The sequence below is a fragment of the Aythya ferina genome, assembly GCF_964211825.1.
Source record: "Aythya ferina genome assembly, chromosome: 20".
NCBI classification, from domain to species: domain Eukaryota; kingdom Metazoa; phylum Chordata; class Aves; order Anseriformes; family Anatidae; genus Aythya; species Aythya ferina.
This window is the reverse complement of record NC_140318.1, coordinates 6,541,023-6,567,190: the sequence shown is the minus strand read 5'-3', so window position 1 is coordinate 6,567,190 and position 26,168 is coordinate 6,541,023. Positions and strand designations below refer to the sequence as shown.

The following is a 26,168-nucleotide window of genomic DNA, read 5'->3' as shown; positions in this document are numbered from 1 at the left end:
CTCAGATTGCAAGGGCCAAGGCTTTATAAGTAGAGTTATAGATGAATAAAAGCCTTGAATGACAGTCAGAGACATACAGTCAGAGACATAAAAACCAACCCCAGTGTGGTCCCCACGGAGAGTTCTGTTTGCTGGTAGTGCACGTGCCCTCTGATTTAGCTGTTTTCTGGAACCTTCAATAGCTCAGTTTTATTGTTGTTGTTTTAGACAGAAATTGGAAAAAAAAAAAAACTTTTGAAAACCTTAAAAGTCCTTCAAGGTTCCTTTGTTCCTTCAGGGGCATTATTTAGACTGCAGAGTTTCCAGATTTTCCAGGACTCTCACTTCTCTGAACAAGTTATGGACAATGAACAGATGAGGAAAACGTCCAGCAGCACTCAGAGCTAAGCCAACCATATCCAAGCGTTTCTGAGCCATTACATCCACCATTACTTTTGATCTCATTTTTGCTCTTTTCTCCCTTTAAGAATTCTTTTCTCCCAGGTCCTTGTAGGGAGAACCATTCCCAGCATCACCATCCTTGGTAAAAGCCATCCTAGTCTGGCCACAGACCACCAATAAGCCAGATCAAGAAAGAGACAGACACATGGCATCTCTTTGACAGACCTTTATTAGCAGACTGTTCCCTACATGAAGGATCCGAGTTAGATTTGCATATTAACAATTTGTGGTTACAGCTACAAAGATGGTTGTCATTTTGCATTGATTTTTGCATTCTGATATTCATATTTCCATTAGGCCACACTGGTAGGAAGGAGCCACTGCAAAATTTACAATAGATCTCAAAAAAAAAGAGGGGGGGTGGGAAAAAATCTTATCACTAATCCAGACCGCTTAGATTCCCACGTGGCTAACTACTGACAGCACTGGATAACCAAGGCAGAGAGCCTCACCTGGAAGGCTCTCCATGAAGTCTGTCAGCAGAAAAGCAGCTGCTGAGTGCTAACAGATCCTTTTCTGACTTCTCAGGCACTTCTCCCCAGTGTCCATTTGCACGTAGAGAGCAGTGGCTCAGCAGCAGGATCTGCTGATTCAGCCTCAAAGCAGAACTGCAGCAGCTTGGGTCCATGGGCAAGTTTCCTCCCATCTCTCTAGAAACTTGTGTTTTCTTTAGTCCCTGAGATTTCTCCCCCCCTCCCCTTTTACTTAAAGATTCCCCAAGATCGCTCTCGATTAGCTGTTGTGACACCCAACATGCACAGACCTTCTACTTCCCAACTTCAGCCATCCACCCAAAACCCCTTCAGCCGTGCACAGAGGCAATTCCGAAATAAGGCAGGCCTCGCGGTGCACCCTCTGCCCTCATCCCTGCTTCTTCACCAGCTCCCTTCTCTCTTATGGCATCCTGCTACAGAATTTCTCTGGGCTGAGGTCCTCCAGCAACAACCCCGGACTGGGGAAAGGCAGCTCAAGCCCCACAGGGAAGGTACGCTAGTGACTTCAGTGTCCTTCCCACGACTCAGCTGTGTGATGTACGAGAACAAATAGAGAACTTTTTAAAACAGGAGAAATACAAGCACAGTAACAATATTTAAACAAGTCTATAAAAATAGTCTGACATAACTCTGTTCAAATAAATACAAAATAAATATGCTTTAAGCAGTAAAACAGTGGAATGCAACGCTGGTCCATCTTGCCCAAAACGAAAAGTTGGATGAGGATCTCCCAGGCCTCAGAAGCCAGATCCTATCAACTAAAGTAGCCCATAATGCAGAGAAATTTTAAAGCCAGCTCTTTCCCTTAGCCTTATGAAAAGCACCCTTTGAAAGAAAAGCAAGCGTGTCCTCGGGACTGAAAGCTCACCTCTCCCAGTGACAACCAGCCCCTCTCCCTAACACCCCTTCCCACAACAGACTCTTCTGGCTCGGGGACTCCATCCCGCTAATGCAAACCTGAACATCAATCTACAAAGAGGTCTAAAGAGATAGATAGCAGCGTAGGCACTGGGTTTGGAAAGGTCCATCAGCTACCCTTGGCACCAGGCAGAATGGAATTCAGAGGTCCATGCGATGCTGCACAGGGGCTCTCTTGTCGTGCTGGGAGCACAGCTGCACAGGAGCTGTGAAGTATTGTCATTTATTCACTAAAGCCATGCATCAAGGTGCCGGTCCACCGAGGACTCTCAAGCCTTCCCCTTTCCAAGCCCCTGCTGAGTATAAGACAAGCCAATCCCGGCATGCAAAGGATACAGGCATGCAGGCTCTAGTCTGCTGCTTCTGTTAGTAAGTGCATCTTGTTAGTGGATTTATGAGACACACTTAAACCTATCAAAAATAAATAATCCTAATCCTTCATCAGGCTGGCCTAAGTAACATTCAGCCTGACCGGATAAACCACTGCCCACCAGCCCTCAAAACCAGTATAGTTCAAAGTTACATTTCATGTCAAGTCTTGGAAGCAGAACATGAATGTCTCCTACCCAAAGGAATATATGTAAACATAATGACAAGCCTGGTGAGGCAGCAGCTCCTACACAAGGTTTGTACAAATTTAAACAACAGGTAGGAAGTTAAACAACTGAATGGAAAAAGAAGCTCTTTCAGCAAGTCAGAAGGTGCTCATCTGCAGGCATACAGCTCCGTACATGTCATATGCTGAAAGCAGACTGTTCCCCGAATCTTTGCTACTTTGATCTCAGCAACTCACGCCTTAGGATTGTGCCAGGAGTTCAGCTCCCGGTCTCCCAAAAGGCCCAACAAAACGGACCACCTGATGGTTTACGTAGAGCTCTGAGTAGCAAGATGGCAAAGGACACCAGATGCTCCCCTCCCCTTACTGACTCACAAACTATCTGAGATTTCACAGCTTTGCTTAGTCAGCTTAGTGTCGACACATTCACAGAATGAGAGATGGCTATACGTCTTGGGATTACACCCCAAGATTTCAGAGTTCAAAGTCCTCAGCATCTCCTGGTCACCGTGACTGCACACCCAGAGTCATCTTCAAGTTTTCATACACCACGTAGCTGATGCTTACGGCCGGGATCACCTTCATAAAGTTCGGGGCCAGACCCCGGTACAGACCAAATGCTCCCTCTGTCTTCAGAATGTGTTTGAACAGTCCCCGCATCGTCACTTCAGGAGCACCCTCCACAGAAGCTGCAACACGAAAAGACCCAGTAAGTCATGCAGCCTACGTCATTAAAACACTAAGATAACCCCTGTCTCAGAGAGCAGTTCTGAGTCACGCGCTTCCTGTGGATGTTCACAGACCAAAGGTGCTTTAGGGAGGACAGCACCTAACTTCTCAGCAAGCCGTGGCTGTGCCACGCATCACAGCCTTTTTCCCAAACTGCTCTGCCAATGCCCTTAGCCCCAGTTCCTAACGTGAGCAAAACAGAACTGCTCTGTCCTGGAGGTGCTTGACACGAGGTGCTAAGGGCAGAACAAAGTCCACTGTCCTCTTGCAGCATGGCAAATAGCCTATTGCTCAGCTGCACGGGCTAGTTAAGGCTGTTTTTGCAATGTTTGCACCAGCAGACCTTTACCCTGCCCAGAGACCATGGCAGCAGTTCACACACTACTACAGAGTTCCCCGAAGTTCTCACCTTGGGCCTGCATGCGTGTCCTCACAAGAGCCAGTGGGTAACTGGCGAGCTGTCCGCAGGTACTGGAAATGGTGCCACAAGCCAAGAGAACAAAGACTCCAGGGTCAGCACTGTTGACAGCGTAGCGTTGCAACCAGGCATTTTTTAGTGTCTGGAAGGAACAAGCTAGATGTTAGCAGTGAAGAAGCAATCAAGAGTATCAAGTTATATAAAAGATCTGGCATAAAGGCCCAGGGAAATGTGTGCAATTTCAACCAGGCTTCTCGGGTATTTTATTTTTTTTGAGCTACTGCTACTTTAGGGGCCGAGGAAAAAACCCTCCTTCAATTTTCTGCTGCAATTCTCTCCAAAAAAGAAGGAATCATGCATGATGCCAACTATGAAAGCAGGATTCTTGTACTGCATTGTCATTTAGGCCATTTTGAGTAAAAATCCACCTGTACCGCCCCCTAAGGCTGATTAGGAAAGCCTTGAAAAGTTATTTAAAATCCTGTAGTGACTGAGAGGTCTGACAGTAATAAAGCTAAAGTAGCCCAACCCTACAAAAGAGTTAAAGGCTCCATACCTCATAGACTGCCAGGTCAATACCAGCATATGGAATGATTCCTAGCATGTTGGGGATGTAGCCTTTGTAGAAGGCAGCCATTCCTTCCTTGGAAAGGATGTTTTTGGCACAGTCCAACATGCCTGAATATTGTCCCGTCTTTCTTAGAGCCATCCGTGTTTTCAGAACCTAGAAGACAGGAATAAATGCCATGAAGACCCACAGGAGAACCAACAGGAGAAAAACACGCAACGTCATTCTCGGGAGCAGGATGTTCAGGACTAGAGCACGCATCATGTGAGCAGTATTACTTGGCACCAGCTTAACTAAGGAGTTCTCAGAGATAAGGGCAGAACACCAGCTCCACGATAAGCTCTCGTCTCAGCACCTCGCTGCCACCCTGCGTGGGCTGGGCCGGCAGCCCCATGGCCTCACCTCCATCGGGTAGATGCTGCTCTGCGCAATGGCCCCAGCCAGAGAGCCAGCCAACAGCCGCTCGTGAATCCTCAGCATTTCTTGGTCGGTGCCGATGAACCGCTTGATCTGCAGAAGCCAAAAAGAAAGGATTGAGGCTCACCAACTATCCCAGCTGCTCTTTTTTCATCCTGTCCTTCCACAGACCCCTCTGCAGCCAGACTCCTCTGCGCTCTTTTACTCACCTGCTCATAGGCCATGAACTTAATGGCAGATTCCGGTGCAATCTTCAGCACGTTGATGCCATTCCCCCGCCACAGTGACCTTGGTCCACCCTCTCGGATCATTTGGGTAAAACCGCCAATAATGCACATGTTGTTGCTGCGGGAGGCATGAACCTGGAAGAGAGCGAGCTTGGATTAGCTCCAGGCCTGATTACGACAGCGTTACGTTCTTCCGTAATCCAGGGACAAAAGGGCACTTTTTTATTTACCCAGAGATTTGCCAAGGCTTTAATCCCTTCCAAATAACTTCTACAATAGAAAAGCAAGCTTCTCTTCCTTTTCGAAAAGTCCAATGTTAGCTAATGAATCTAATCAATATCTCCTTTTCAGAATGGGGGGAAGGGTTAAACAGACAACTCCCATACCTAGAACAGGGCCAGCTACACAGAACAGACTTCTCAGCTGGCTTAAAAGCAGGTGCAAGCTAAAAATTATGTTTTAGCAATGCCTTTATAACACATAACACTTGCACAGGATGCCAGCTCCGCCTGCGGATCCCCACAATCATTTCAACTCCCGTGGGAAAACAACTTGAACCTGCTTCACCAAAATCTAAGCGACAGAGCTCTCCAACTATTGACAGTTTTCACATCTACCTCCTGAAATCTCTCTCTTCTGGACAGTGAGGAATTACTTGCTGACATGACTTTGATCATTCAAATAACCCAAAAAGATTTCTAAAATGCTAATACAGGAGCAAAAGGATTGATGCCAGTCAGAGTGCCATACTGTTCATGATCATTATTATTGTCTCCTCGGCATCACTTTGGCAGGAATATTAGAGGAATCAGCCTGGCTATTCAAACAAACTGGGATTGTTCCATCATACCTGCATGAGCACTTTCAAGCGGTCCAAGGGAGCTGTACAGGTTCTGGACACGGCACCTGCACCTCCACCTGCAACCAGATGTCTCCACCACATCCCCGTTTGCCTCTCTTCCACTGTGAACTCATCAGGGACGGTCAAATTCTCTCCGACATCAAAGATCTGCAAAAATGTAAGGTGTTGAGAAACATTTTATCAGCTGGCAATCTTGCCAAAGTTTTATTGCTCTTTATCAGTGCTAAGTGTTGAAGCAATGAATATGCTCACTCCGAGTCAGCAGCTTATCTGTAACCATTAACTGTTGTGTCTGACCAGCGGGACTGCCAGCACCAGAGCATGTCCAAGGGTACCTTACATTTACAAGGCTTCTGTCTGGGGAGCTGGGAATTGCTAAACATTTGTCTGCATTAAGGTGCCGTGGATCAGGATACGGAACAAAATGATCCACTGCGGGCAACTGCGTAGGGAAAAAGCTGAGCCTCACTTCAACCTTCACAGCTCACAGCCAGTTTAATCTCGTTACACGCTATTTACACACACTGAAATATCTCCAGGAAGCACGGCTGCCTGTCACATCAGTTCCTCCTCTTAATGAGTTCTGAACTAGCAGGAGCTGGCCACCGGTACAAGCTCTCAGAGGTAGAAGCCAAGCAAACACACTCATCTTGCAGAAAGTAGTTATCACCTGTGCCAGAGGCTCCAGAAATAGCGCCTGTGACGGGTGGCAAGATAAGAGGACAGAACAGGAAGCAACTGGCTTCCAGGCAGCTACTGAACCATAAAGAAAATGATAGAGACTGCTGATTGCATCTCCTGGGGGTCATGGCTTTGACTGAGAACCTGGGGAAAGACCAAGACCTGCTGTGGGGGAAGCCTTTCTTACCGTGGAGTGCTTCCAGTACAGGATGATTTCAGGAATGTTCTCCACCGGGTGCAGCAGGTGATAGTCTCGCCACTCGTTCCAGTCAATTGTCATCGTCCCATTTTTATCCATGCTAAAAAGATTTATCATTAGATGAGCACAGACTCCCACTGGGTGACAGATTCCTCCTCCCCTTCCCTTTGATTACTCAGGCCTACGCCAGAAAAAGCTTTGCAAAGCAACTGCTGAAAGACTTCCAAAGAGACACAAGACAAAGCTAGGAAATCTCTTCACCAAACACTGCAGAGATAGAAGCAGTCTCCCTTCTTCTCCCCTCCTTCCCCTCTAACTGAACCACGGAAGTTGCTGAACCCCCTCCTACCAAAGCAAGTCCAGCTAGTTTCCCAACTGAAGGGAAGAAAATACTTACTAGGTGACAGGACCCCAGAAGTGTCCCGTCCTTATTCTGACACACAGGCAAACAGACAGAGGGAAGGTTGCAGAGGAAAGAAAGAGGAAAAAAACAGCACAGATAAGTGGTTGTTAACATGTTAGTGCCACATGCAAAACGCACTCAGCATTTCTGAAGAGCAACTGCACAGCCCCTCTCCAAAGCAGCAAGCTCAGGGTAGCAGGACAGGCAGACAGGAATGCAAACCAGCTCAGGTGCAAGCCCTTCCCCACAACAGGCCAGCAAGAAAAGAGGTTCTAACAGTCACTGCCCATAACACATTACAGCATTTAAAGTGTTAATTCGTTGAAAAAAAATCAAAAAGAAAAGTACTGGGCAAAAAGGGAGGAGCTGACGTGACCAGAAAGTATGTACGGGGTACAGAGACAGAGGTTTCCTTCTCTCAACATGAAGATTTCACGTTCAGGACAGAAGAACCAGCTGACTCCTTACCTCTTCAGTATTTTCTCAGCCTGCTGTTCAGAGATCTTGACTCCCAGGTCCCGAAGGGACTGTACAATCTCCTGAGCATCGATACGGCCTGCAAAGATAAGGCCGTGAGCTCAAGTACGTTTGTGACCAGCTGCAGCAAGCAACAGTCTATTGGTGAGCAAGAGAAAGGCACTTACCATCGTTCTTCTTGTCCAAACTCTTGAAGACCAGTCTCAGTTTCTTCTCATGGTCTTGGAGATAGTGAACAAATTCCTCAAAATCCAGCTGCCCATCCAGGTCCTTGTCTCCAGCCTTCACAATTTTCTGTTCAGAAGACAAAATCCAAAAACCGTCAGCTCCTTTGTTTGCTCAGATCTGCCCCTTCTTGCACCATATCCAAATGCTATTTCCCACATGACTTTGGCCTTTCCCCCTCCGAAAGCAGCTGACAGAATTATGAAAGTTCCTCAAAGAAATCTGAGCGAAGCGTTTAAAAGTCACCTGCTTCCAGGCAACCCTCTTCCAAAGTTAGTTACGCAAATGGAATGCCTCATGCTTTTACTGGGGATACTCTGCTACTATCAGGTATCTCATCTCAGCCCAACATCTTGATTAACATCCTGCGTGACAGCTCAGGAGCTTCCACGGGGATTAAGTGTGAGGCAACCAGATTTGCATAAAATCACCAAAGTTCAGTAATAATAAAGTCAGCAGGAGAAGGAATTTCATGCCTAATACGATACTTAGAGAAGTAAGCCACCTCTGGCAAGAACCGACTCCGACCAGAAAGAGCCTGCCCAGCTCTAGTGGACACGGCCAAAGATAAAAACCCCTCCGAACTGGTTTCAGTACCCCGGAGCTACGTGCTTTAATTGTACAAGTTTCCCTGAGAAGCATAAGGAACGAGGAAAGGTTCTTAGTAGGGCAAAGCTAGAATCCAGATCAGGTGGTGTCAGACATCTAGGACAAGGCGAATGATGAATTAACTCATTCCAGCATGGGGCAAGAGCAGATGAACTGTCCTACCTAGGGGCACGTGGCTCCTTGTTGACAGGAGAGGTGATCTCCAGGCTGCAGGAATGTGGCTCAGGGAGTTCCCATTTCCCTTCTCGCTCAGTCACTTGCCTTTGACAGCCCTCCCCAACGTGAGTCAGTGAGCGACACAAAGCGGTGCGTGATTCCGCCCACTGCGTCGCCTGTATTTCGGTTGTAACCCTGGTACCACTTGTGTGAGCGGCAGGCGGGTTGTTAAGGAGGCTCTGAACCACGACCCAGCACCAGGCTGACCCCGTTTGCCAGGATTTTGTTCAATATTTAGGCTTCAGAGGTAACGGAGAAACCTAAGCTCCTGGTGCTATTTCCCCAGCCTCTGGACACAGGTCTCCATTAGCCAAGTTTTGATTTCACTGCTATTTTAAGATAATTTCAATGCTGAACACTTCCCTATGAAAATCCCACCTTCCCCTTGCCCTGCCGTGTCCTGTCATTGCGGCCCTAATGCTGTGAGGATTACCCCTAATCATTTAGGAGCTTTAAATAAGAAAGTGCCATCCCAGCCGCGCTGACCTTTGAGGCGTGCCCAGCCTTGCTAACCTGCCACTTATCACATGCCTGACGGAAAGTTCAGGCCCGGCTCGGCAGCCAGCTCTGGGCTATAGATAGCCCAACCCCTCTCACATGCTGCAGCCACCCCGACAGCTGAACCGGGGCTTCCCCCTGAGCCTAACCCCGGCCAGCTGGCAGCCACGAATAATTCGGGGACAGCACAGAGATGGGACTGTGCAACTCGCCGTCCTCTATGAACAAAAAGCTGCCTGCAGCTCCTTGCTGTACCGGCAGGGAAGCGATGGGGCAGGCAGAGCCGCTCCCCGGCTGCGTTGCACAGCCACCCACACAGCACGTGGCCCTGCGGCGTGCTCAGGACCCCACGCATCCCACAGCCGGGTTGGTGGCTGCCCCAAAAGCAGCCCCACCGCCGGCTGCCCATGCTCTTGAGAGCTTGGGGGTGAAAACGCTGCCAGCAGCAGCCAGCTGGAAGCACGGGCTGCGAGATGGAGCCAAGCAGAGCGCTCGGCAGTCCCCAAATCTGCCGTGAGCAGGGAGAGAAGCGCTCCTGCACAAGCTCCCCGCTCAGCAGCACATGGCTGCTGCGGCAGCAGGCAGGGCTCAGGGACACGGGGCAGAGCCGGCAGCACGCAGGAGGAAAAGGAAGAGGATGTGCGGCCTTTAATTAGAGCAGAGGAAGCCGCAGCTTGAAAAAAAAAAAAAACTATTTAAATTGCGTCACACCAACTGGTTTCAGTAGCCTGAGAGGCACGGGGCTCCTACCGGAATTAAGGCACAAGAACCCAGGAGCCCACCCGCACTGCTCCGGGACACGTGGCCGTGCCCCAAAATTACAGCGGGGCCCTAACGAGCTTCTCCTCCCCTTGAGCAGCCACTCGGGGCTGTCCGAGCCCCCCGGCAGCACCCAGCCACGGCCCTACCTGCTTCCACTGGCGGTAGGTGGAGAACTCCTGCGAGGGGATGAAGAGGCTGAGGCGGAAGATGGATTTGAGCTCGGCCGGCAGCCCCTTGGACTCAAAGTACTCGAACTCCGCCTGCTCCTGCCCCAGCAGCGGCACGTACAGGCAGAGGCAGAGCATGGTCCTGAGCCGGAGCCTCGGCTGCCCTGCTCCGACGGGCGAGAAGGGACGAGAAGCAAAGGGAAGGCGAGCCCTGAGCCCCGAGCCCTGAGCCCTGAGCCCTGTGAGCTGAGCTCAGCGCGGTGGGAAGGAAATGCCGGCGAGCCCCACGCCACGCGCCTATGAGCGCCCCGGCTCGGGTGGGACTGGCTGCTCAAGCCCTGCCCTTCTACTTAAAAGGGAAGCGGCAGCGGCCCCGGCACACTCGTCACAGCCAGCAGCCTCCCACGAAGGCTCCGCCGCTGGCACCAGCCTCCCAGTACACTCCCAGCCCGCTCCCAGTACGCCCAGAGCCTTGCATCACTCCTCGCCGCGGTTAACTCTTGCTGGGTGTCTCCTCTCAACCAGGAGGCTTCAGCCAACACCCGCGGCACTCGCCTGCTGCTCCATCCACCCCATTGCTCCTTCCCGACCCTGCTGTGTAACACCAGGGACCTGCACGCCCAGCACTGCGGGATCCGGGCTCCATCACCACCTCTCCCAGCAGCACTGACGCTACCTCCCCAAATTACTTCCTCCAAAAGCCAGTAAGAAGCAGTGTCCCAGCCACTTGTCGCTTTCACATCGCATTTGGGATGCCCACCTCGAGCAAAAGCCTCAAATCCCACTGTTATAGCAGCTCCTCTGCTGTGCCCGAGCGCAGTGGCTTTGGCAGGGAGATTTCCCCAGACACCAGCACCCTGACGGAGGCAGCGATGAAGGGCATTGCCCAGCAAACCTCCCGGAGCACGGGCAGGCTTCCAGCACCCCACTGCTCCCAGCACGGCTCCCCCAGCAGCCAGGAGCTGCCCGGCCTCCCCCGGCCCCGAGGCACTCGGTTGTGCTCCATAACGAAAAGTGGCCCGGGCAGAACATTTCCCAGTTTCTGCCACTTGGTGAGTGACTTCCCCAGCTTTCATCCCAAACACAGCCAGACAAGGGGGAGCGTGGCACAGGCAGCAATTACCGCAGGTGTTAATTACAGGCTTGGGGGCGCTTCCTGCAGCCAGGTGCCCAGGATATCGCCCGGCCCCGCAGTGAACACACCGACTGACTGCCAGCACCACTACAGAGCACGAGTTACAAACACAAACTGCATTTCTATCTTGAAACTCTCCATAAAGCTGTCCCGCTGAGGACCCAAACCCGGTGAGCAGGGTCCCAGACGCTTGGTGCTGGCCGTGCTCGAGGCACCACTGCTCGCACAGCGCCGTTTCCTTGTGTTTGCTCTGCTCAAACAGATCTCCCGGCCGGGGCAAAGTCCAGGCAGCGCTCCCCTCCTCGCAGCTTGATGCTCGGGGGGCCCTCCCCACCGCCACGGCGGTGTTTTGCTCTTTAGATTTGGGGAAAAAGCCAAGGGCATTCGGGAGCTGTTTGCAGGGCGGCGTGTCCATGACACGAAGTGAGGATATTTAATCTGGGGGTTATTTCAAGGTTTGTTGTTGGTTTATTTTGCTGAAAAGCTTAACAGCTCGTGCCCCGCAGCCGTGGGGTGCCGCGGGGAGCCGTGACCCATGAGGGCTTCCCAGCACCTCACCTGCCCCGACACCGCTGTGTTACCTAACTGGGCTTAACCTGCTCCCTGCTGACGTCTCTGCACGAAAACAGGATCTGCTCAGCGCCTCCCGATCCTCTTAGGGATCAGCTGCAGCAGCTCACCACAGGCATGCCACCACGCACCCCAGGCTGCCCACCCTGCATCTCGCTGCAAGCAGCGCCCCAACTTCACGCATGGGACCTCCCAGCCCAGGGCCAGGTGCTGAATGACCAAACAGAACCCAAAATTTGCCCACCGAGCCTCGAGATCCCCTGCACGCCTTCCCCCGAGCCGCCAAGCATCACTATTCCAGGCGCTTGGCGGCTCAGTTGCCATGCCGACGTGATGCAGATTTCCCTAATAAACTCCATCGCCAGTTGGCAGCTAGAACAAAAGGCAAAATCTGCACATTTTAGGAAAGAAAGCCTTACCACCTACGTCAGAGGAAAGGAGAGGGGTATCGAGGCTAAGAAAGCTGATTTATGCAGGGTATTAATTACAGGACAGCGAGCTAAGAAGGAGAGGCAGATTACAAACTAAGCTTATACCGGCAGCTCTGCTTATAATGAAGGGAGTTTAAAAAAAAGCATTTACCAGTTCTTAGATTTCACCTAAAAATCACCCTGGTAAGTGTGGAAGCACCCAACAGCCGGACAGGTCTCTGAGCTGCCGGATCCGTGCTGCCTGCACCCCAGGAGCAGGGGCTCGCTGCCCCCTGCCACCACGCAGCCCCCCAACGCTCACGGAGTCCCAGGGCTTGAGATGTGGGATCTCTGGGCAGTGCATCCCCCAAAAACGGGCTGTGTCTCCAGCCCATTGAGCCAAGGGCAGGGCTGAGGGCTGCAAGGCAAGCCAGCCCTGCCAAGTCACCCTCACCATCACCACCAGCTGTCACCCCACAAATTAAGGCAGCAGCAGAGGGCTCTGGGCTCCTTCCACCAGACACTCACTTTTCTTCTCACCAAGGAACCCACCGATCCATTTTCCAGTTTATTCATAGGATTTGGCCCTTGCTTAAACGTTGTGTTAGCAGCTCAACGGGCTGCCACGTCGGCGTTACCCTCCCCAAGTCATTTGTAGTCCCCCAGGCATCTGCCTCCCCGCTGGCTTCCTCCAGCAGCCCCAGGAGGTACCTCCCAGAGGATGGGCAGACGCAGCCATACAAGGAGCAGAGACGACGCCGTTGGATTTTTAATTTACTTGGCTAAAAAAAAAAAGTCCCTAAAAATATCAAGTGGCGGCGAGCGTCACAGCCGCACGGCTAACATCCTGCGGAGGCAACGAGCTCTCGGGGCGAGCTCTGAGACCCGCTCTGCCCGCGGATGGCAGGAGGTCCTGCTGACTCGGGGCTTTGCCTGCTGGAAGTTAGCTGATAATTAATTGTACAGTACAGAAAGTCCTCGCGGAGCACAAACAGCGGACGGAGGGGGGAGTTAATGATTGCAGAGACCCCGCAGAGCAGCGCGGCGCAGCGGTCGGCCAGGCCCGGGGCAGGGCAGGCAGACAAACGCTGTGTGGCACAGGGGTGAGCACACCAGGAGAGGTGACAGCGGGAAAGGTGACCCGCTGCGCTGACAACACCGCTCCAAAGTCACAAGTCCAGGCGGTGACACGGAGGGCAGGTCGTGCCTCTCCTGCGCACACGCCCCAGAGCCAACTCATCGCCTTTCGGGGCGGCGTTTTCGCCTAGGTTCTCCTACACCTCGTGTCAAAGCCTTTGGTGAAGGAGCTGAGCTGCCACCGACGCGAGGATCGAGGAGCCACGGCTGGGAAGCACCCTCAGGCATTTATGGACACACAAATTCCTCACGGAAAGCCCAGCACGGTGCTGTGTGTGCTGTTAGCAGCTACAGGCACCCTCAGGAAACAAAGCGGCACGCGGCGAAGACACTTACCCCAAGGTCAGCGCCGTGCAGAGGCCAGAAGCCAGGAGTCCCCCACATTTTCTTTACCCCTCCCATGACACCGGCTGCTGGCGGTGATTTACAACCTGCCCCTAAGGGACTTTTTACAACACCCCTACTGCAGGCGGGTAATCAGAGCACAGATATACGAGCGAGCCTCGCGAGCTGCTGTCCGTCAGCTGAGCCGCGGTGGCTGGGCGCAGCACGAGCTGGCTGCCCAGCAAGGTAAAACCCATCTGCATAATCCTCCCGAGGACAGCTCTGCTCCGTATTTTACTGGGCAGGGAGGACAGGCTAAAATTACACAGCCCCAGCCCCGCAGCAGATGGGCAGCTCCTTCCTAAGCGGCAGTAACTCCGCGTTATCGCAGCCTTATCCTCCAGGCACTCCTGCATTAGCCAATTTTAGGGTTCCTACAAAGCCAAGTTTCTCAGGGTCACGGAGGCGAGAGGAGATCGCTGTCAGCGCCCTCCCCACTGCAGAGAAAACCTCATCTGCAGGTGCGGACAGCTGACTGAAGGGCCATTGTTCCCTCGGCAGGTACCGGAGGGATTTGCAGCCCTGCTCTCTCCAGGTTTTCATCACAACCTCATCTGTTTTGAGCCTCTGTCCTTCTCCAACCTCTGCGCACAGGAGCGCTCCTCTTCTCAAGGCGCACACGCCTCTGGATTTGGAGGAGGCGCGCGGTGCTCGCTGCCGGCGGCAGGGATGAAGGCAGAAGTCTTCCTCCCTGCAGATATCCCAGCGGGGCCGAGGCAGGGAGTGGCTGCTGCTCGGCAGGATGTGAACACCCCCTGCCCGCTCCCACTCACAGCCCCAGCAGGAGGTGTTCAGCCCCCCCCAGCCCGCTCAGTGCCCATTTCGGGGAGAAGCCCGGCAGCAGCAGCCCCGTTTCCTCACCGAGCCAGCTGGATCCTGCCAGCCACCCACCGCCTCCCCTCCGCGCCGCAGCCAGCCCCGGCTCCCCCAGGGGCTCTGCCGGGTCACAAACCCCACAGGATGCCCCCCCGGCCTTCCCTCCCCCTCACATATAACCCCAAACTGCCAGCAGCCAGCCTCATAGTACGAGGCCAGCAGGAAACTGAGCCGCTTTTGTTCACCTCCCCCCAGACAAAGCCTCGCCATTCACCCGCCGCCAACTGCACGCCCCCCGCAGCCCCCACAGCCCCCGCTCACCCACCGACCCCACAGATTTTGGCCCCCTCCCCGGGGCCAGCCCTGCCTGCTGCGGGCCGTGCTCAGTTACTCAGCACATGGCAGCTCTCTGCAGTTTCCAGGGGGTTGCCAAATTACCAGACCGACCCCCCGAGGATTTCAGGACCTTTTGGGGTCCCCCTCCTGTCACTGACCTGCGTCACCACCCCCTGCCCTCCAAGCCACCAAGGATCCCAGACCCCCTCCTCCCTTTATAAGTATTTTTCTCCTTGAGCATCACACCCGAAAGGTTACATCGTCCCTTTGCAGCCGTTCCCCTGCTCCCCCCCCTTTCCCTCCTGGCAAGCCCACGCGTTGGGCCCGCTCGCTGCTGCCACCCCCTCCCCAAGCACACACACACACGGCTCGTCCCTGCGCGCTCCCCCTGCTCCCCGCTGGCCTGGCCGACCCCTCTGCAGGCCCCTGGAGGTCCCGTTACCTTCGGAAAATGCTCTGCGGGTCCAACCACCAGTAGGATAGTTGGTCTCCTTTCAGTGGGGTCAGTCCCTCTGTCCTGGGGCTTCCCCACCATCTTTGGCCCTTTCTCCCCGGGGCCTGGAAGCGGGCTGCCGTTCCCGGCCTCATCCTCTTTTTCAGCTGCAGGACCTTGGCACACGGCCCTGGGAAGGAAGCTAGACAGAAAACGCCAAAGGCTCTGCAGCATCGCCTCCGCGGCGAGCGTCCCCGGCAGGGAAAGCCCCCCAGGCTCGCAGCCGCCCGCTGCCGAGGGTGCTGAGCACCCCACCGAGCACCCCGGGGACGGGAAGGGGCACGGCACCAGCGGGAGGTTCGAGCCGGCGGCTCTGCAGGCTCCGATTCCTCAGGGCCCGGCTCCTGCGGACGCTTCCTGCCTTTGGAAATTGCTGCTAGCGCGGTCGTGCCTGGCCTGCCAAGCAGCTCATTGTACCAGAGCCTCACAAATCTGGTGGCAACAGACAAAGCGCAAGGAGCCGCGGCGTGGAGAAGCCAAGATGCCGAGCTTTGCACGGAAAAGCCGAGATGCCGCGCTCGGGAGGAGGGCTAGGGGGAAAAAAAAAAAAAAAAGAAAAAAAAAAGAGCTTTTCGGAAAGGCTCCGGCTTCTCAGAGGCGCCGAGGCGCATCCCAGCGGCAGGGCTGAGCACCGGGGCTGCGTCCCCACTGCAGCAGCGCCCAGCCAATCGCCGCTCCCAGCGCCGCGGGGCTCCGGAGCCAGGCAGCGCGCGCAGGCGGCCGGGAGCGCGCGGGGACCCGCGGGGAGCGCGCCCAGCGGGCAGGGAGAGCGGCCAGAGCGGCCCCGGGGCAGCTCAGGGCTGGGCACAGGGGTTACCTACCCGCTCCTGGGGCTGGGCAGAGGATGGGACTCCGGAGCCGTGGCTGAACGGACCTCGAGCTGCTCCCCCCGTCTCCCCGGGGTCTGTCCGAGCGCCATCCATCACCGCAACAGCTGCTGGTGCCGCATTGTGCTCCTGCCAGCGGGCTCCCAGCGCCCTGCTGGCACGGGGTGGCCGCTTATCCAGCACGCTCTGACGCGCCGTGGGTACGGCACCGCCGAGCAAACGGGCTGGGGCTCTGCGTGATGAGCGAGGGATTAGCTGGGCACAGAGCGCAGGCAGCACAAGCAGCACCAGCAGCGCGTGGCCCAGAACACAAAACATCCCCCTGGGAGCTCCTGGAGCTGCTGTGGGGCTGCACCACAGCCCCCGTGAGCAGCACCAGCCCCCCGGGCACGCCGTGTCTGTGCTGGGGTAGCAGGGAGCTCCTTGGCAGCCCCCATCCCTGCCCACCTCCTGTGTCTGCAGAAGGAGGGCACCGCGTGCCTCGCCTCCCGGAGCAGTACAGTGCTGCCCTACAAGCACAGCTCGTTTCTGTACCCCAATAACACAGCACACTGCACATCCCATCACCAAGCCTCCCAACAGCAGCTCGGCGAGCTCCTCACCACGCACCCGACCTCCATTTCCAGTTTTTAACCTTTGCCGGCGGCAAACAGGAGGCGAGTTTTGCTTTACGGGCATCAGATACAGAACTACAACCCAAAACCTGGACGAACCACAAGTTTTAAGCAGCCCATCTGCAAATAGATGTGAGAGGAAGAATGTAAAGCATCTCATTTTAGGGGACTTGCTGCTGCTGAATTCCTTTAAGCAACCTGAGTAATGGAAAAAGGGACGAGCACGCAGAAGAACTCACATTACAAAGAATTCTGCAAATGCGCTTCAGGGTTACCTAACAAGACAAAAATGCTGCTCAATCACAAGGCCCACACACAGCACGGAGAGGTTTTAACTTTAAACCTCAAGGCACACACTGGGGCAGAACCAAAAAGGGAAGAGAGAGGCAGCCACACGGGGCACGAGCAGGGACAGGAGCAGCAGGTAGGGAGGTGTCTGCGTGGTGCTGCTGCCAGCACAGAAGTTACACTGCTTTCTGTGGACCCAAATCACAGCCCTTTGAGGTGGGGTTTTAGCATTTTAATGCTGCTGAGCCAAAGGAGGAGCAAAGCAGATTCTCTGAGCTGGGCACAGTCCCTCAAAATCCACTTTTAGCAACCTGGGGCTACAGCTCCATGAGCAGCAGCGAACTGGAGCTCTCCTGGTGGCCATGAGCTTCAGGCAGCTCCCGCAGCCCCATCAGCCCCGCGCTCACCTCGCTCCCACAGCCTCACCGACACAGCCGGGACACGCAGAGCGCTGGGGAACGACTGCAGGCACGGACGGGGTCGGGAGGAGGCAGGCACACAGCTCTACCAGAAGGATCGGAGACACGGAGGGCAGGGCACACGAGCAGGACTGGGCTTGTGCCAGCGGTCACAGTGCCGGGCAGCTCCGTGCGAGGACCTGCCAGGCCAGCAAACCTCACTGGGAACCACTGCTCGGCTCCTCCGTGCTGGGCGAGCTGCTGGTTGGGGTGTGTGCATGGCAGGGACCCCATCTGCCTTCGCCCATGCACTGTAAACAGTCAGCTGTGCAAGAAAGTACTTGCTCAGGGTGCAGTTCCAGCAGGAACTCGGCAACTCTTCCTCGGCTTTTGTCCTCGCTACTGAAAACCTCGGAGGAATTCCCCCAGCTCCTGGAGAACAGACTTTTCTAATCATATTTGGGAAAAAAAAAAAAAAAAAAGCATTTATTTTACCAAGCGAGGAATGTTATTAGGTCAGAACAATGAAGGCAGGAACAGCGGGATGAGACAGCTGCAGGCAAGGCTCTCCTCCGGGGAGCCGCACACCAGCACCACCCCGGCACCAGGAGGCCGAGCGCTCACGCACAGAAGATGCCACAAACGCAGCAGGTCCAGCCTGAGCCGGCACGAAGGGGAACAAAACTTCATGTTTTTTTTCTAGAAATTGCAAACCGAGGCCGTCCCAAAGCTCCTTTCCCTACCTCACCCCTGGCAGGGTCGGGCTTTCGGGAGGGAAGGGCTCCTGGGGACCCCACTGTCCTGCACCACCGAGGTGCAGCCCTGGGGTGGGGAGGAGAAGGCGGTGATAAAACCCAAACGGAGACAAAGGAGAAGGGAGAGAGCAGGAGGATGCCGTGTTTTGCTTCATTAGAACAGTGCTCGCCTCGTGCTGCAGGCTGGCGAAGGGAGGTCTCCTGGTAGGTGCCAAACCCGAGGTGTTTTGGATCCTCTCCGATCCCACCCTGCACACCTGGTACCTGCCACGTCTCCCGCGGGCCCTGGGGTTTTTCAGGGCCGGCAGCAGTGGGCAGGAGCCGAATCCCAGCCCCTGCCTGCTCTGAGAGGGCTTCTGCACCGCTCCTGGGCGAGCACGAAGCCTTTTCCAGCAGGAACCCACGTCCGATCAGCAGACAGCTAGCTCACGCCGAAAAAATGCGGGAGGGAGGGTGAAAAGAGAGCCGGGCAGAGGGAAGGGGAGCAGCCAAACCTCGCCTCCCACACAAGGGGAGCTGCCCCGGGGCCTGGCGTGACCCCGCGGTGACGCAGCTCCGGGACGCCCCCGAGCAGGGACACCCGAGGAATGCTGCTGGCAGCGCTCTCGCGCTCACCTCTCGTCTTTCCCTACGTAATTAGGGAAAGATGAGACTTGACGGACTTGAAAAGAGGAAAGGGAGCCAAGAGGAGCCCTGCACGGCGCTTCTGGCAGCGCGCTGGAGGAACCGCAACGTCTTGGCCACTGCTGCTCAAGTACTGAAGCTGCCCAGCACCAGGCAGCCCCGCTCACGTATCGGGGTGGTGGGGCAGAGCCCGGCCAGCAGCAGGACGAAAGGCAGGAACCCGGGCACAGGCACAGCGCTGGGGGAGCTCAGGGATCCACCACGGCCGTGTCCCATCCCGGGGAGGGCCAGAAGGGCGCCCTCAGCGCTCGGGAGGCGGTCACTCGGCCTCTCCCTGCACCCCACGGCTCAGCGGGCACAGCCCCGCAGGAAAGCAGCAGCTGAGCCGTGACGGCCCCACGGCCACGTCACCCAGCCCCTGCTCACCTCCGGGGCCACGAACTCCGTGTGGCAGCGCCTCTCGGGGCAGCTCGGGGCCTGGTGGGGTCAGCAATCGCTCCCGGAGCACAGCTCCCTGTCCTGAGCCCCTGGCAGCGATGCCACCACTGCTCTGCCTCGCTCTGACAAACTCCGGGGTGTCACCAAAGCGTACTGGTGTCCCACATTTGGGGGCACAGCCATGAATGGGGGCTCCCAAACAGGAGGGCAGTCCTCGTGGCAGTGCTAACACAACGCTGCGCAGCCAGAGCTGTCACTGACTGGTGTTCTTTGAGGAAAATCGAACTACCCCCAAGTACACTCGAGTTTTGGGTTCGTTTCCCTGCCCTTATCCCAGTAATTCCATTTATTCCCCTCCCGAGCTGACAACCAGCAGTGCCCCAGCTCGGAGCAGGCTGTTTCAGGCTGCTCACCAGGGAAGGCAGCCCGGGTAATTAAACACCGCCGTGCAGAGCTGCAAGGGAAAGGCCAAAGCCCCAGCACCAGCCCAGCTCGGGGCACCAGCTGCCTCGCACCAGCTCCAGGGTTTCAGTGCACCTCGGGGACCCCGCAGGCATTTGGAGCGAGCAGCACCCCCAGGCACAGCCCCACGGGGACACAGGGCACCTCTCTGCAGCACCGGGGCTCACTGGGTGATGGCAGCAGTCGGGATGGGGAGCTCAGGGCCACCTCCACGCCCGGCAGGGCTCAGCCTCTGTCCTCCTCCCTCACCTCAGGCATCACGCCTGGTGCTCTGGTGGGTTGTGAAGGGTTCAAAGGGTTCGTCCACGTCTTTACAACACCTCCTGGGTTGAAACGGAGCTGGCTCAGCCCTGAGCACGGACGCAGGGGGTTATCTGCAGCACAAGCATTGAGCTACACTCTGTGTTTCCCCAGCACCCAGGAGCAGGGCTCTCCTCACACCGCGTTTCAGAGCACGCAGAGCCACCAGCCCCGCTCCCCGCGGGCAGCAGGCACCCCGTTCCTGGCTGATTTAACACACACCACCCCCAAACCTCTGGAGGTATTTAAGGTGTCATTACCATGAGGTGAAACCGCTCTCAGACCGGCTCAGGGCATCTCCACTTGTTCCCTTAGCCAGGAGAGGGGCGGCTGAGAGGCCACCAGCTGGGACCTCAGCCCGTAACACGGCCTCACTCCTGTGCCTGTGACCCTGCGGGGCTCAGCCCCTCCGAGGGGTTACAGAGCCCTGGCCACAAGCTCCTCAACCACCCCGGCAGGATCTGAGATGCACAGACCATGAAGGTGTTGGACGTGAGCACACAGCTCGGGGGGAGATTTCAGCCCGGATTACCAAACACCACCTGAGCTTTGATTTTTTATTTTTTTTTAAATCAAACTCCTGTAGCGCAATAAAAGCTCGGGTTATCTGCCTCCAGAGAGCTGCCAGAGGGAAGCAGGTGAAGGCACGGCACAGAAAGTCCCTGCTGCCTCCACCCCATACAGCTGCTGAGGGTTTTAGGACATTACAGACAGCGTGATACGGAGTGGTCAAGTCTTGGAGAGTAAAATAGTTGCAGAAATAAAGAGTGTAAAAGAAATATTACATAAAGGCGTGAGAGATGATACAGTACTGATCAGAAATAAGATTTAACCTTTACAAAATCGCAGTAACACAAAGCGCTTCTCAGTCCATCCATCGGAGTCCAAGTGCACAGAGCAGGGGCACCACATTCATTCCCTGCCAGCTGGAGGAGCCCAGGAGCCAGCCCCCAGACCAAAGCCCTCAGAGCTGCCTGAGGGGAACCAAACCCCGCAGCAGCAGGGTTATGCCCCTCCAGGACACCTGAAACCAGGACTTGTGGGGGAGTTTGGACAGCGCCTGGAGAGCAGAGAGGGGACAGCAGGCAGAGAAAGGCAGCAGAAGGACTGGGGCAGAGCTGGGGTAGTTTCCTTTGGGAAGGTGAGAGCGAGGCACAAAGGTGAGGCTGGGAGAAACAAGGATACCAGAGAGGCCAAATCCATCAGTTTTTAGCAACACGCCGTCTCCAGACACAGAGCAGGAGGCACAGTGCTGGCTGCACGACCCCTACTCCCACTGAACACATTTTCAGTTCTAAAAACCCACACAAACGTCTTCAGGAGGGGAGGCAGAGAGCAGTAAGAACATGAACTGCTCCCGAGGCAGGTTCGTGCTCCCTGCAGGGGAGATGAGCAGGGAGATGAGCAATGCTTTACAGCAGTTTGCCCGCTCGGGCAGTGAGGTGTGCGCGTTGCTTCCTGGCCCCAGCACAAACAAGCGTTTCTCTGGAAGCCTCACAGATCTGGCACGCGGTATTTGTCAAATGGCTTAAAGATAACAGCACAGCCTTAAAAAAAAACATGGTTTACATAAGCAAATTCCACCCCAAAGGACATCTGGGTCCGACTTCTCTCCCTGCCACCGAGGGCCACCCCAGAACAAAAGGCAGCAGCTTCCTGAACACGGCCCGGGGCTTTATCTGGGTGAGAACCGGGAGCCTGAGGGAGACAGAACATTGCTCCTTTGCTCTGAGAGTGCCAGCCCAGAGCGGGTGCTGCTGCCACCAGGACTCTTGGCCTGCTGACAGAGCTCAGCCGCCCGCAGCTGGCACTAACCTGGCATCGCAGGGCTGGCGTTTGCCCCTGCTGTCCCTCAGGCACGGGGAGGGAGCTCCCCTATCGAATGTTCTCCTGCATGGGAGGAGAAGCGAGAGGTACCCGAGGCCCTGAGCGAGTTACTGAGCACAAGCAGCCCGTGTGATTTGTGCTCAAACCCATCTCCAACACCACGTCTGCTCCATCAGAGATTTTCATCCCGACCTTACACAGCCCTGACTGCGACGTGGCGTTAGCCACCCACATGACACTGTCACCCTGAGCCCGGCTGGGGAAGGCAAAGGAACGGCTTTTAATAGAAGTCCCTGGGAAACAGGAAGTTTTTTAAAAAAAGCCACAGGGCGGAAGCTTTCCAGCTGGCTCTCACGTGCCCAAGTGGAACCCAGAGCTCCGAACCCTGCGTTCAGCCCCTACCCGGAGCTCTCACACTGCTGCAGGGGGGGCTCTGATACCCCCACCAGCTCCGTTTCTCTACCCAGCCGCTTCCTAAGGAGCAGGAGGGGAAGCAGAGGAGGAAAAGGCATTTGGGTTCATGGTGCATCCTCCCAGCCTGGAAAGTGTCAGGCTGGATGGAGTAAAGTCCCCAGGAGGAGAAGGCAATGCGAACTGAGAGCGGCACACGGGCACAGAACATTCTGGGGCACTGCCTCCTGCCAGCCCCCAGGGCTCCAGACCCTCGGGCAGCAGGCCGGCATGCCACAGGGTGTGCACGGCTGATTTATGGGGTGTGATGGGGGGCGATCGGGTTTCGGCACCGAAGCAAATTGCCACAGCATGGCAATTTTAGAAGCAGCAGCAGGAAATCACCCCCAGGATCCTCATGCTGCCCGAGAGGTATCACGCTCTGCAGCAGCAAGGTGCCAACTAGAAAGGGACAACACCTAAAAGGTGGGGGATCACGGGTAGAAGGGAGCCAGCAGCTTCGGGAAGGGTGGATGCAGACGGTCAGGGCAAGCAAAGGGGTCGCTGCTCCCAGGGCAGGGAGGGCGCAGGAGCCATCGTTTCAGTTTTCCTCTCTGCCTCAGAAGCTCCCTGCCGGTCACAGCCCGGCTGCAGCCCTTCCCCTCCCTGAAGTCATCCCGGGACACGCAGCGCTTTTATGGCCCTGCACCCATAACATGGGCCCCGATAAGCTCCTTCCTGACTCATGGGGACCTCAACCCCGCTGAGCACGGTAAAACGGGGCCGTGTCCCTATGGCCAGAGCCGGGGCTCCCCCGTAGGCAGCCCCGGGAGCTGTGTGCCCGCAGCAGGGGGCAGCTCCCGATGCCCAGCACCCAGCGGGGAGCTTTGTAGGGTTCGTGTGCCAACGGCACGGCCCCAGAAACCTTCCTGCCTACGCTCTGAGCCCCTGAAGGCAAAAAGAAAAAAAAAAAAAAAAAGAAGAAAAAAAAACTGACACGGGATTACCGAGCACAAACCGGGCCCGGCCGCTCCCCCCGGTGTCCCCCGCCCCCCGCTCACCAGCAGGTCCAGCTCGGTGCGGTGCAGCCCGAGGCGGCCCAGCCCCACGGCCAGGTCGTGGATGCAGAGGGCGCCGTCGCGGTTCACGTCCAGCTTCTGGAACAGGGCCCGGAGCCGCCGCTCCTGCTCCGAGGCCTCGCACAGCGCCCGCCCGCAGGGACCGGCACCGGGACCGGCACCGGAGCCGCCGCCACCACCAGCAGCAGCACCGTCGGTCACGGAAGCGGTGCCGGGAGCGGCGGCGGCCCGCGGGGAGCCGCAGGGGCAGAGCACGCCGCTCACCACGGGGGACGCCAGCGAGCGCCGCGCCCCCGGCATCCTCCCGCCGCCCGCCCCGCCGCCAAATGGCGGCACTTCCGCCGCCGCCAGCCGCCGGCCGCTTCCGCCTTCGCGCCACGCGCCGCCGCCCCCACGTGACGCCCCCCCGCCGCCCAATGGCAGAGGTTCCCGGCGCTGACGTCGGGCCGGCACGCGCTGCCTCCCGGCTCGCGGCCAATCGGAGCGCGGCGCCGCGCGCGAGCCGGCGTGGGAGGGCTGAGCGAGCGCCTATTGGTTAAAACGCCGGGAGGGAGGCGGGGAAAAGCTGCGGATGCTCCAATCAAATCGCGAGCCCGGCATCCGTTTGATCTTGACGGACGTGGCGCGCACCCAGCAGCTTCCAGAGGGGGGTGGGCGCTGTGCGTTGATTGGCAGGGAAACAACCAATAGGATTAGAGCGGGGAAATTTAGGGGCGGGCCCGGCCTCACTGAGGCCCAATGCCATGAGGGAAGCGGGGAGGCGGGACCTCCCCGCCCCTCCGCTTGACGGACAGACCGACCAACCAATAGCCGCGCGTCTCTCCCACGGGGGGGCGGGACCCCGCGGGTGACGAGCAGCCTTGCGGCCCAACCAGGCGCGGCGGGACGGGGGGGCTGATTCTGGAAGCCATTACGCCAGTGTCGCAGGGCGGAGGCCGTTGAGCGGGGCCCGCCGGCTGCCGGCGGTACGCAAATTGCGTACCGTTGGCGGTTGCTAAGGGCCGCGGCTGGGGGGGGGGAGCAGGAAGGGGGCGCGCGGCCTCCACCGGGCCCTGAGGGGCCCCGGGCCCCCCTCCCCAGCCGGGGGGGGCCGCGACCCCTCGAGGCGCCCCCGAAGCCCCTTCACGAGGCTCCCCTCGGGGCCATGGCGTCGCCGCCGGCCCCCCCGGCCAAGAAGCGCAAGATGAACTTCTCGGAGCGCGAGGTGGAGATCATCGTGGAGGAGCTGGAGCGCGGCAAGCACCTGCTGGTCAACCACTTCAACGCCGGCGTGCCGCTGGCCGCCAAGGCCGCCGCCTGGCACGACATCCTGCGGCGCGTCAACGCCGTGGCCACCTGCCGCCGGGAGCTGCCCGAGGTGAAGAAGAAGTGGTCGGACCTCAAGACCGAGGTGCGCCGCAAGGTGGCCCAGGTGCGGGCCGCCATGGAAGGCCAAGGCGGCGAAGGCCAAGGAGGAGGAGGAGGAGGAGGAGGAGGAGGAGGCGCGGCGGAGGGCGAGGAGGCGGCGGGAGGGGCGGCGGCCGCCCCCGTCATCCTCACGCCCATGCAGCAGCGCATCTGCAACCTGCTGGGGGAGGCCACCATCATCAGCCTGCCCGGCGGGGAGTGCGGCGCGGGGGACGGCGGCGAGATCCCCATCACCGCCGCGGCCGCCACCGTCACGCTGACGCAGAGTGAGTGCGGCGCCCGCACGAGGTGCGGTTGGAGGTCTTGTGGGGAGCCTCCCCATCCCCACCCCAAGTTACTCCGTAACGAAAAGCCCTGTTCCCAAAGCGCTGTAGGGGAGCGGCTCCAAGGTGTTCGTGTACTGGAAGTCGGCTTTGACAGCTGGGGTCGGCCTTAAGAGCAGGAATTGTGCGGTCCCCTTCTCGCAGAACAAAAGCAAAGGGAGAAATATCTCCAAGGCCGACTCCCTGGTGTGCCCCAAAGGAGCTGTCTGGTTGATAAGCGCCGTTCTGGGCCTTTGCCCTTCCGTCAGTTGGTGAATGGTGCTTGGAAGGAGCCCGCTGAACTGCAGGTTGAAGCGGGATTTTGTCTAGACAGACATAGCGTGCCCTGTTCCCTTGGACTTTAGCGTGTACACCCCAGAAGGAAGCCGAGATGAGGGTGGAGCAGCCTTAAATAGCTCATTTTGTGCGCTCACTGTTTGCTGTACGTTATCTCGGCGAACAGGCAGTGTTACAGTTACCTTCATTGAATAGTCCTGTAGATAAAACCACTCCTTTTGCCGCTGCTCCTTACCCCTTTCTGTCCTTTGTTCTCAGTTCCTGCGGAGACGACCTACCACAGCCTGGAGGATGGCGTCGTGGAGTACTGCACCACGGAAGCCCCCGCGACGGTTACGGCCGAGGCGCCCCTGGAGATGATGGCCCATCAGCACGAGGTGTCGGCCAAACCCCAGGAGCTGAAAAGCCGAATCGCCCTGAACTCAGCCAAGCTCCTGCAGGAGCAGCGAGTGACCAACTTGCACGTGAAGGAGATCGCCCAGCACCTGGAGCAGCAGAATGACTTGCTGCAGATGATCCGGCGCTCCCAGGAGGTGCAGGCGTGCGCGCAGGAGCGGCAGGCGCAGGCCATGGAAGGCACGCAGGCCGCGCTCAGCGCCCTCATCCAGGTCCTGCGCCCCATGATTAAGGACTTCCGTCGGTTTTTGCAGAGCAATACGCCCAGCCCTTCGGTGACTGCTGACCCCAGCCAGGCCGGGCAGCAAGATGGCATTATCCAGTGAAAGATACGATGCTGGGACGTCTTTCTTGGAACACAAAACTGCCTCTGCTGCCGTTGGGCCCGGAGCGAGGGCTGCGAGCTCTTGTCGGTGTGAAATGGCCTCGCCTGGGAGGCTGGCCGAGCCCGGACAGCTTTCTTCTCCCCTAATCTTATGCTAAGCTGCCTTTTCAGACTCACCATGCAGAGGGGTAGCCGGGTGTGTAATAAAGCAGGAATGTAACGTTGGTTGCTTTAGTTCCTCAGAACAATAGATTTGTTTAAAAAAAACGTAGAAAAGACGATAATTATTTT

At 56.8% G+C, this 26,168-nt stretch overlaps 2 protein-coding genes across 7 annotated transcripts; one reads left to right on the top strand and one right to left on the bottom strand.

The window, feature by feature from the left end:
- Positions 1-592: 592 nt before the first annotated feature.
- On the bottom strand, positions 593-23,477 carry SLC25A25 (solute carrier family 25 member 25). 6 transcript variants are annotated; one of them, XM_084494238.1, is made up of 11 exons: positions 23,133-23,477; positions 7,558-7,684; positions 7,382-7,469; positions 6,908-6,943; positions 6,499-6,610; positions 5,619-5,777; positions 4,751-4,903; positions 4,527-4,634; positions 4,113-4,280; positions 3,548-3,698; positions 593-3,098 (listed from the first exon to the last, which is right to left on the bottom strand). In XM_084494238.1, the coding sequence occupies exons 1-11, from the start codon at positions 23,448-23,450 to the stop codon at positions 2,914-2,916; spliced, it is 1,605 nt and encodes a 534-aa protein (XP_084350364.1). In that variant the 5' UTR covers positions 23,451-23,477; the 3' UTR covers positions 593-2,913. The 6 variants fall into 6 exon arrangements, with proteins under 6 accessions (XP_084350364.1, XP_084350366.1, XP_084350368.1 ...); XM_084494240.1 differs by lacking the exon at positions 23,133-23,477 and adding an exon at positions 15,098-15,653; XM_084494242.1 differs by lacking the exon at positions 23,133-23,477 and adding an exon at positions 9,847-10,157.
- A 598-nt stretch (positions 23,478-24,075) lies between these two features.
- Positions 24,076-26,153, top strand: NAIF1 (nuclear apoptosis inducing factor 1). Its single transcript, XM_084494248.1, has 2 exons — positions 24,076-24,823; positions 25,415-26,153. Exons 1-2 carry the CDS (start codon positions 24,295-24,297, stop codon positions 25,876-25,878), a joined length of 993 nt encoding a protein of 330 aa, XP_084350374.1. The 5' UTR covers positions 24,076-24,294; the 3' UTR covers positions 25,879-26,153.
- Positions 26,154-26,168: the final 15 nt, after the last annotated feature.